We start from the raw sequence: 11,210 nt of genomic DNA on the forward strand, positions 1-11,210 counted from the left end.
TTTTAAAAATCAATGTTAAAAGGTTCGAAACTTTATTATAAAGCTTTAATTAATTTTAACAAGGGTTTATAAATACTCGTTATTTGAACTTTTATATTAATAATTTATTTATTTATTTTCTTAAAATCCATAATTGTAATCAAATTTGAACTTGGTTCCTTTTCATTCATTGCCACATTTAGATATATATATCACATGTCGTTGGCAAGTCCAGTGGCGGTCATCTGAAGGACACGTAAGATCATTCATTCACATCCTGTCACTTCCGAAACAGAATACCGGCTATTACCGGTAACTGCCAGAGACCAACAAGATTAAAGATAAAAAATCACCCCTTCGCTCCCCTCCCACGCCTCTCTTTTCGCCGGCCGTCTTTGCTCTTTTCTAATTATTTTCTGGCAAGACAAACAAAAAATAAAAAGAAAAAGAGAGAAAAAGAAAAATCCAGAAACATAAACTCATATAATTTTATTAGGATTAAGATTTGGATTCCTCTAATCCTCTTAACACAAAAGAAAAGGAAAAAAAAGGAATTCAATCAATACAAATTCGGGTTTTCAACATTAATTTTGAAAAAAGAGTAAAGAAAAGAAAAGAAAAGGAGAGAGAGAGAGAGAGAGAGGGAGAGAGAGAGAGAGAGAGAGAGGGATGGGGCGTTACAGCGTGGATGAGGCGGTGATGGCTTACAAGCTGAAGGACGCATCCAATTGGTGGCGTGACGTAAACGATTCACCGCTCTGGCAAGATCGCATTTTTCACATTCTCGCCGCTCTTTACGGTCTCGTCGCCGCCGTTGCTCTCGTATGCCCTTCCTCTCTTTCCATTATTTTATTGATCTTTATTTATTTATTTAATATTTTGTAAGTAATTAGGGTTTAGGTGTATTTGATTGCTAGGAAAACTGATGATTGCAGCTTTTCAATTTAAAATAGTTTTCCATATTTGCTTTCTCCATCTTTTTAATGTGAAAAAGAAAGTTCTAATCAAAGAAAATTAAAAAAGAAACTGCAATTAAGATTCTGTTTTAGTACTTTTTTTACCTAATATGAAGATTCTCGTAATGTTGTTGTCATGAATGGCGCTTATTAATTACCAACTATGTTCATAAACTCGTTAATTTTGTTGATATTTATAGGTTCAATTGATTCGGATACAATTGAGAGTTCCGGAGTATGGTTGGACCACGCAGAAAGTCTTCCATTTTCTAAATTTTCTGGTGAACGGGGGTTTGTATCTGATTTTTTTTTCCTTTAATTTTTTGTGGATTTTTTATTTTGAAATTCAATTTATGTATTAACAACTCTTTCATTTATATGACAGTTCGTGCCCTAGTTTTTGTTTTCCGTCGGAATGTGCAGAACTTGCATCCAGAGGTTTGCTACAATCAACCATTGCTTGTTTCTTTTTAAATTCATACTTGGACTTGATTTATTCATAATTTGTTGCTCAATGCTGCATTTCTGTTAGATTGTTCAACATATCTTGCTTGACCTGCCAAGTCTAGCTTTCTTCACAACATATGCACTTTTGGTTTTGTTTTGGGCTGAGATCTACTACCAGGTTAGGTTATTTGAGCTTCCCAGTTTGCCTCCTCGCCCTGGTCTTTCTTATTTTGTACCGATTGAATTTATCTTAATTCTTCACTTTGCGTATTATAAACAGGCACGTGCTGTATCAACTGATGGACTGAGGCCAAGTTTCTTTACAATTAATGTGGTGGTTTATACTGTTCAGGTGAAATTTATGTTCTGTTATTTCAGTATAAGTTTCCTCAAAAAGGAGAATTTGAAGTTGGATTCTTTGTACATGGAAGCTAGTCATGTTTCGTAAGAACATTACTTTTATATGGTTTTGCTTAATTTATTTATATGGCTTAGTTATTGCAAATTCTATAAATGTTTAGTGGGGAGAAGGGTGGCAAATTTTGACAAAGTGATTGGTGCTGTTTGGTGACTCTGTAAATACTGTAACTGAGACAATATTAATAAGCTTATTTGTCAGAAAAGATCTTCCTTTTTCTTGGAGGAACGATTTAAAGTTTGTGCCCTACATGGCAAGATTGCATTACAAATTTCTGTTTTAATTCTTTTAGTTGTGTGAGAATCGAGTGAGGAAATAATCAAGGCCTCAAGGGTCCAATCTGCGGTGTCATTAGTTGAAAAACAAAGAACTTTTTCATATTTATGAGATGAATATTGGACTTTGGGACTATTAATTAAAGACCAAGCAACATCAAGGGAAAAGGTAAACTTAGAGAAGATCATGTTGATCAGGAGCAATGGGCTATCTTTTTGGACTCCAATTGGGCTGCATTGGTTGGAAGTATCTTGTTTCTAAGAGTAGACTGGGCTTCTTTTTTCCTCTTTCTTTCTTTCTTTAATGAGAAGGTAGGTTATGATGAAAAACCTGATGAGGAAAAAATGCTCTATGGATATTCTTTTCATGTGCTCAAGAACACATTCCATCTACTTGCTGAGTAAACATTAATTTAATTCTTTGAATGGTGGACTTTGCTCATAAAAGTGGGTGAATGGAAAATCTACAAAATTGGTTACAACTTATGGTAAAGCTGTTTTTAAATGTCTAGTAGAGCATTTAAGAGCCATGCACTGCAGAGGCCTAGTTATTGGGAAAGTTGGAAAGTGCTGTTGGTGCCATTTGACATGGGCCCCGTGTATGATTGCTCCTTTTCATTTTAGATAATAAGTTCCACAATAGTTGTATCTTTAGATTTTTTGTTGCATGTTCTTATTTTTAGAACTTTTTGGACTGTCGGACTCGAAGGAATAATTGGCATGTCTTGACTGTCAATGCTGTTATGTTGACAGCTTGGCTGAGACAGTATCTAATTTTAATATTTTTTTTAAATGAGTGAGATTTTTATCCAAAAAACTAAGTAACTTTGATCCCTGTCATTTTTTCGTTTCCTTTCACCCTACAAAACTGTCACCTGTTTTTTCAGCTTATTTTAATTCAAAACTAGAAATATCTTAGATATTATCAATGTCAAACAATGTAGATTTTGTCAAAAGACAGATGTATCTTAGGTGATACTTCTGCCTTTGGTAAGGTTGCTACGCAAAATTTACACAGATTTTTTTCGTTGTTGATGATTTGTATTTCTTTATTTTGAATTGTTTCTTGGGCTTCTCATGTTATCGTTATTGCTGTTGGGGTTTTAAAGCTTATAATGGGGTCTTGTTCCTAAAAAGGGAATCTTGTCAATGGATATTAACATATTTGCCTCCATTTCCTTTTACTCGTTCTCCCCCTCCTCTCAGGGGTGAAATTTTCCATACTAGCAAATAAAAATTTAAACTTTTCGTTCATCCTTGTCAAGGTTTTCCTGGTTTCACCAGTATCTTGTGACTGTAGTAACCCTGAAGAGAGTGTACTTTGCAGCAGGATAAATGAAGCGAAAGTCTCTGGGGGTAGCATGTGTTTGTCTTAAAAAAATGGCCTTGGGAGTTTACTTCATATCCATATTTTTGTAAAGCACATTTTCCTTGATTTTGAGATTAAAATAAAATGTATCCAAAATATTAGATATACGAGAGATTTTCTGAGACATGATGGAGTACTGCTCACTTAAAAATTTGTCTGGTTTAGAATTGCGTGTGCTGTATATAGTCCAGAACACCCAAGTCAGATCCTTATACTCCTTTTTTATTTTTTGGGATAAGTAACTCCTTATCCTCCTTTACTTGTTTTCTATCAAATTTCAATGTTATTGTGACAATTTTAAGTTGAATTATTATTTATCTTTTAATTTAGCAATTAGGCAAATGTGCCTTTATTCAGTCATCTGATAAGTTAAACCCATTGTCTTCCAGCGGAGCTTTCTTGGTGTTTATAGTTTTAAGTCATACTCTGAAATTCTTTTCCATAGCTATTGCCTATATTAAGTCAAGTATTCTATTGTAAATACAAACTTGACTTATCTACATTTGTTGTCCCAACTGCCAATATAACGAAGCACTTCTATGAAATTGCATGTGCTTTATGCAACAATCTATCCTTTTTGCCTTTTTAGCTATACTATTGTCAACTGTCAAATCATGATTTAGGACACTACTTGTAAGATGTTTTTAGCAGTGCCATCAGTTAGTTTTTACTTATTAGTGCATCGTTATTCAATTCATTGAAGGCCTTTTGTTCTTTTTGTGTTATTATTTGCTCTGACCTGTAATGTTTATATTTTTATTTATATTCTAAGTTACCTTCAACCTGGTAGGAATTATCATTAATTATACTTAATTACTTATATGTATCTACTTCAGTGCTCAAAGCTATGTCATTTACTAATGATACTTTGACCTATTGCACAATATGTGGTTATGTTTTCGCAACGGCTTCCTTTGCCTTAATACTTTACATGATTTCTTTTCCTAAAATAATGTTTGTAGGCTACCTGATACTGGCCTCTAATAAACTATGAGTTGGTTGGATGACAATTAAACCATAAAATTAAGTTAGTAGGTCAGAAGACAAGATTTCCTTTACTGGATCAGAAGGATGTTAATAGCACTTGTTGTAGATTTTAGTAAAATTTGAATCTACAGTACAAATTTTTCTTTGATAGTATCCTAGCAAGTTCAGTCATTTTGTCACCCTTTTTAGTAGTGTTACATACTAGGATTTACTTTGGAAGTATGACTTTTGTCAGGGTTTTAGTAAAGTCTGTTTTTTTCCTTTTTTTGTTGGTAATGTGCCATTGTTTGCATACTGGTGTTTCAGATTGCAATGTGGCTGGTGTTATGGTGGAAGTATATCCCAGTTTTGGTCATCTTATCAAAGATTTTCTTTGCAGGTAAGCCTTTGCTGTTCCTTAGTAGATTTATCATAGTTACCTGTTGAGTAACTTTGGATGCTCTATAGTTTATTATGGATAACTACTTATAACTTTCGATGCTTTATTGATATTAATCACAGAGTAAGTTGTTTCAATATTGAGTGAAATTCTGATGTATGGTTATGGGCAGGTGTGTCATTGTTTGCAGCCCTTGGGTTTTTACTCTATGGTGGAAGGTAATTATACTGCCATTTATTGTATTGTTGTTAAATGTTTTAGTGGCATGAAAGCATCAAAATTAGTACTGTTAGTTGATCAAAAATATTGAACTCCACTGGCATGTTTGCATCATTTCACAATTAATGTGATGCTATTCACATTTTATTGGGAATATAAAGATGTTGTTACTTTTAACCTCTATATAAACAATTTGATTTCTATTTTAGAAAATGTCTACACACATGATTCACATGCAAAATGCATGTGTAAGTTAAAACTTTGTGTGTAACATAACTTCTATATCTGATGTGGAAATTAAAAGAGAGGATCTTTCCCTGGTATAACAAAACCAGGAAGGACATAGGTCTGCCAGTCATTGTGCTTGTTATATACAAGATATCAATGAGTGTATTAAAAATGCAAATATGTGTTTGTGTGTGTGTGTGTGTGTGTGTAGAATGAATAAATAAAACATAACAATGATGCCGATTAACTAATATTATTTAAAATGGATTTACACTCACACATATGTGCACACAACCGCAGGCACTTACATTTTAGTAAACATTTGGACTCATCATGGATAATCCTATCGGCAAAGGTGTATGGAACACTTATTATAAATTCTTGGTTATTTCGCATGATTGATGACCATCTTCTTGTTATTTGATGTTGTGTGCATCTCCTTATTACAGTTGCCCTTGTTCATTTCCCAAGAGACAAGTGAGACCATATCGTAAATATATCTTGAGGTTTATGCAAGGATGTGAGCATAGTAATGCTAAGTAATAATATATTCAATCCTTGCAGGCTTTTCTTAATGTTGCAGCGGTTCCCTGTGGAGTCCAAAGGGCGGCGTAAGAAGCTGCAAGAAGTACATATTTACTTTGAAAGTAGTTGTGGTTTTTGAGTCCAAAAATTTCACTTTTTATTTACTCTATTTTTGGCTTGGGCAGGTTGGTTATGTGACGACCATATGCTTCTCATGTTTCCTTGTCAGATGCATTATGGTAGTTCACTCATTTCTTTTCCAGCTTTACTAATTGTACATATTTCAAATTGACAAGGTTACAGAAGCATGTTTTGTTAGACCTTTGCGAAACTTTTAAATACATATAATGTTATAGCACTTTGGTTACAAAATGAAAGTGTTTTAGTTGCTTTAGCTGCTAGTTGATTCAGATTGTCGATCTTATTGATCAATCAATGTTGATAAAAATAACATGCATCTTACTGAATTTCAGATCTTTGACTTTGCTGATTTATTATTGTTGTTTTGTGTTCTAGATGTGCTTTAATGCATTTGACAAAGCTGCTGACCTTGATGTTTTGAACCATCCGGTTCTGAACTTCATATATTACCTGGTAAGTTTGATAAATAGTTGCATTATGTTGCTTATTTGCAAGTGGTTGAGAAATTCATATTGGAATCTAGTGTGGAGGTCGCTTACCCTCCTTATTGCCATATGAAATCTGAAACGATTGTCTCATTTCTTTACCTCATTTATTTTGCTGCTTACTTCTTTTAGTTAAATATGAATGCATATTTCAAGAAGGTGCAAGTTTGATTAGTAATTTACAAGTCTTAGCCATCATATTGTCATGTCAAAGAATTACTGAGGTGCGGTGATGACCGTTTGACTACTGAGTAAAATGTTTTATGATCAGCTTAATCTCTCATTTATCTTTTTTTTTTTGTTAAACTTTTATGACTTTTGAGGGTGTCTGAAGAGCAGGTCGAGGGTCAGGAGTTGTTTTAACATTATATATTGTGATGACCAAATGTTGTGTACAATTGGGTCAGTTAGACAGCCCTTGTCCAACTTTTATCCTAGTTGCAAACTTGAACTTTAGGTTTTAATAGTTTTGACAATGTAGTTTCATTGATAATTGAGAGTTATCCCTGCTACCTGCGTTAGTTTCTTCTAATGAAATTGAAGAATATAACTTTATTTATAATATGTGAGATTTTTTCCCTTACATAATTGTTTAATTCAATAAAATTGATTTATTATGGTGAATTGCAATTATGATTCTGATCTTATTTTTTATGTGTATTTTAATTTTTGAATATAATCGATACATATGACATGGACCATTATTACCTCTGAATACAATTTGGTGCGATTTGACTTTACTATCTTTACTGTATAGATAATTACATGCTAAGTTGGTGAACGACTGAGCAGTTTCAAGTTTACGAAACAATCAAATTGGGTGCAAAACTTGATTATCTGCCAACCATTATTTTTTATATCAATAAGCCCCAATTTACTTCCAATTATTGTTCAAAAATGGTAGAAAGGGGATTTTGATATGGTAGACTAAGGGTGCAATGGTCCCGTTCCATCAAGTGGTACAGAAAGGCATTTTTTTTCTGGTATCTTCTTGAATTTTCTTTACCATATCACTCTTTCTTTCTGACAGGTTTCTAATTTTTCTTCATCTTTTCTCTTACTATGTATCTCTGTTGAACATATATAAGTGAGTATGACTCATTAAGCAGAGGGGAAATTGAATGAATGAGTGTACTTTTATTGGATAAGAACCCATGTCCAACACTATATTCAAGTCTGAGCTGCCTAGTGTTTATCTATTTTTCTACCCAAATTGAGAGGAATTAGTGAAAGTTTGGGGAGGAAATCATTGCAGTTGACGATGCCTTACAGATTGTGATCAGTGTTTGTCCTAGAAAATTGCTGGATGATATAGCTTAACAATAGTACAGTATGGGTTGGAAACTTACTTTGTGCCGAATGTTTATCTTAGTGTACATTGCTAAATGCTAAAGCTCCTTGCCTCACGGTTAGAAATAATCTTTTTTCACTTTTTTTGCCTATTGGTGTTCTTTGTTTCTTGATTATCTTTGAAGGATATTTAATATGTGGAGTTTACTTGGTATTATGCGATGATTATAATGTTGTTTCTTAATGTTAACTACCGAGATGGTATTTGAATCTTTTCAGTGACCGTTTCTTTTTCTGGGCAGTTGGTGGAGATTTTACCTTCATCTTTGGTCCTTTTCATCTTGAGGAAGTTGCCACCAAAACGAGGTATTACCCAGTATCATCCTATACGCTGAAAGATTGAAGATGACTCATGAAAAAAACGAAAGGAATTAATGCTTGTAATGATTTTGGACATGGCTTGTGTACCCTGCAAAGAGAGCAGAAAAGCAATAGAGAAAGCAAAAAAACTGATAGTTTTGTGTTTGTAGTCACGAGCTGATCTTCAGGATTCTGAACCTGTCAGTTTGTTCAAAGTAAGGAGGTTGTAGATTCTTGGGAGAAATTGTGGAAATATGTCCTTGACTACTGGTATACAGTTAAATCGCCCCGTTTGTTCGGTCTTGCATCTTATAATGGGTGCTATTTTGGTCCTATTCAGTATAAGCAACAATGAAAAGGATGATGACTGAGTTTTCTTGAATTTTATGGAATGATATTCTAATTTGCTAAACTCCTAAATCTACCACCATTCTGTAACAGCTATGCAATAACATATATCTTGATAATGTTAAAGATTTCAGGAAGACATGAAAACATACAGAAACCTGAGAGACATACCTGGCAAGACTTCAATTGCATGGAACTTGATCAGGTTTTCTCTAAGAATAGGAAGAATTGTGTCTTGGATACTTTGATAGCTGAATCCATTATGTGGAGAGATGAAAGATGAATTGTTTTGAGTGTATAGCAGAGAATGTGGTTTCAACTGTGAGAGCAGGAGGATTAGCATTCAACAGGAACATATGTAAATGTCTAATTTGGAAAGGTTGACTTGTTGATGGAAGAAAAACCTACCATTCTATGTGTCAGCCTGCCTCTAGTCCAGTCGTTTTGACTGGTAGTTTTCTAACATATATCTTAGAAAACAGCATCCTTGTTCATCCGTTACACTAACAACAGGATGTTCAAGGTACGTCTGTCAATGTTCTTGTCTTCTTGACATAGGTGTCTTTGGTGGGATTGGTTGAACTCCAACCATGCCCTAGTTCAAGAATTTCCCTAGCTAGACTTACTCGTAATAAGGCTGAAGTTTATGCAAGAAGCAACCCAAGTCCGACAATCGTTAGCTAAATAAAATTTTGAACTCAAATCATGTTAATTTAAATTTCTATATCATTTTATTTATGGATACATATTTTAACATAAATTGTAACAACTCAAATTTAAACACCATTGATCCAATAACTATTTGAATTTAATTCATATAGTTTTCAAAAACTTCAATTTAAGTTGTAAGCAGTGATTGATTTAAACTTTTATATAAGTACTAATAATTATATTCACATATAATGTAAAATGGGATATCACAATATCTTAATACTAAAGTGTATTATTCACTTTATTCATAAGTCTAATTTGACTTAAAAGATGAATTTTAGTGAATTAATTTCTAACTTTTATCTTAGACTTATCTAGAAATGATCATTACTTAATTCTTAACTTGAGAATAAGTTTTACACCTTAAATTACACTTAAAAAGCTTCCAAATGACCTTGTTCTAATACAATTTAATTTAAAATGAAAATTAATTATGATTTTGTGTGCTGGATGGCCGTTTTAGCTTCATTTAAAGATATTTAGGTCAAATAATTCATAAAGATTTGTCAATTCCTAAATTCTGACGTGTAGATTCTCTTCTTTTCAAACGACAGTGCTTTAGTACTCTTCCTTGACAGCCATGGTTTACCAAGTAGGAGTTCAAGGCTAAGACTCAGAGGCTGAAACCTTGTGAAATAAAGATACATTTAGGGTGGGAAGCTGAATGTAGTGAAACCAAAGAGACCAGAGCTTGGAGATACTTCACAATCATTGATAATTGATTGGTGCAAGGCAAAATTACAAAAACAATTAGATTGGCATCTAAATATAATTTTTAAAATTTTAACTCTTTAAATAAGATATACATACGTATTCTTTAAATTATCGAATTTTAGTAAAATTAAATGGTTAAATCGTTTCAAAATCTCTGCATAAACCAACTAAATCTAAAGCTTAAATGGCTTGGAGTCTCTCTTCTCCACATAAAGGGATGTAGAGTGCTTGAATATGTTGAAGACATAAAAAAATGGGTGTTGATCCCGAGGTCCAAAAGGTAAAATAGCAAAGAAAACGTGTTGAAATAGAGTCCTAGACCACCATACAGTCTCTTTTGTATGCATTCCCTATTCCTTGGACCCAATGCCCAATGCCATCATGATTCTATTAAATTTATAGCATATCTTATGTGGTACACACAAAAAGAATCGATCATATGATAAGGTATCAAGATATTTTTTTCATGTGATGGGATAAAAGTGGTAGCTTATATAACTAGTAGGTACCATTGAGATCGAGTAGTCTAAAAATTAGATATAATAGATTTTTTATAATATTAAATAAAGATCAAGTTCCAAAAAAATTAAAGACATGTTAGGTATATTGTTAATATTATTATATTAATTTAGATAGTATCGGGTTTGGGTCTTTATCGATGATTTATCTTTGATATTATTCAAATAAAGGAAGCAATTTTCGATGAATACGTAATTTACGCACAAAAATCTTTTATTACAGTAATAATTTCAAATTTAAAGTTTATATAATAATAAATATATAATATAGTTAGGAATGTAATGTAATTAAATGGTTTTAAGTTAAGTACCTAACAGATTAGGAGGGTCGGTCCATTTTTGTCCTATGCCACGTCAAGTGGGTCCCAGTGGAAGCACATCAACCGCTTAAAACACTGCAATCTGAGTCAGCACTGACTAAACAAAAGGCTAATCGAAAGTGCGATGGGTCCGGCGAGAGGACATGAGGAAAAAAAATTAAAAAATATCGTAAACCAAAATGAGTGAGCCGGTTGCCAGCTAATCCACCCAAATACAGTGAAGCCTCCCAGTTGCATGGCTCAGCTGTTTCCCAATACTTTTATGTTTACTGTTTTGCTTATTTGCATGCAAGGACATATTAAGAGTCCTTGGCATGAAATATGGGAAGGGCTTGGGATAGTTAGAAGTTTTAGGGATGGACGTTCCGGCTCTTATAAATACTCTTCCATTTTTCAACCTAAGATTTAACCATTGCTTGCGTTTTGTTCTTTCTTTGCTTTCTTTTCCTTCTGATCTTCCCCTTCAGTTTTGATTCAGGACAATGACTATTCTCATTGAGCAGCCTGAGTTTGGTCAGTTTTTCTTTCTCTTTTTTTTTTT

The 11,210-nt window shown here is 33.3% G+C and overlaps 2 protein-coding genes across 2 annotated transcripts in view; both read left to right on the forward strand.

The window, feature by feature from the left end:
• The first annotated feature begins 136 nt into the window (after nt 1-136).
• LOC110422906 (protein TOM THREE HOMOLOG 1) lies at nt 137-8,470 on the forward strand. The gene is made up of 11 exons (XM_021436935.2): nt 137-801; nt 1,136-1,226; nt 1,321-1,373; nt 1,468-1,560; nt 1,663-1,734; nt 4,738-4,810; nt 4,983-5,028; nt 5,822-5,885; nt 5,968-6,021; nt 6,299-6,376; nt 8,001-8,470. The coding sequence occupies exons 1-11, from the start codon at nt 649-651 to the stop codon at nt 8,091-8,093; spliced, it is 870 nt and encodes a 289-aa protein (XP_021292610.1). The 5' UTR covers nt 137-648; the 3' UTR covers nt 8,094-8,470.
• Nucleotides 8,471-10,980: 2,510 nt separating this feature from the next.
• The window catches only part of MIOX1 (myo-inositol oxygenase 1), a 2,822-nt gene continuing 2,592 nt past the window's right edge, over nt 10,981-11,210 (forward strand). Inside the window, exon 1 of the mRNA XM_021437266.2 lies at nt 10,981-11,182. Coding sequence (XP_021292941.1) covers nt 11,152-11,182 — 31 coding nt within the window. The 5' untranslated portion in view covers nt 10,981-11,151. The remainder of the gene's footprint in view (nt 11,183-11,210) is intronic.

Source organism: Theobroma umbraticum, unplaced genomic scaffold (assembly GCF_002168275.2).
Source record: "Theobroma umbraticum cultivar Fairchild unplaced genomic scaffold, ASM216827v3 scaffold_20.0, whole genome shotgun sequence".
NCBI lineage: Eukaryota > Viridiplantae > Streptophyta > Magnoliopsida > Malvales > Malvaceae > Theobroma > Theobroma umbraticum.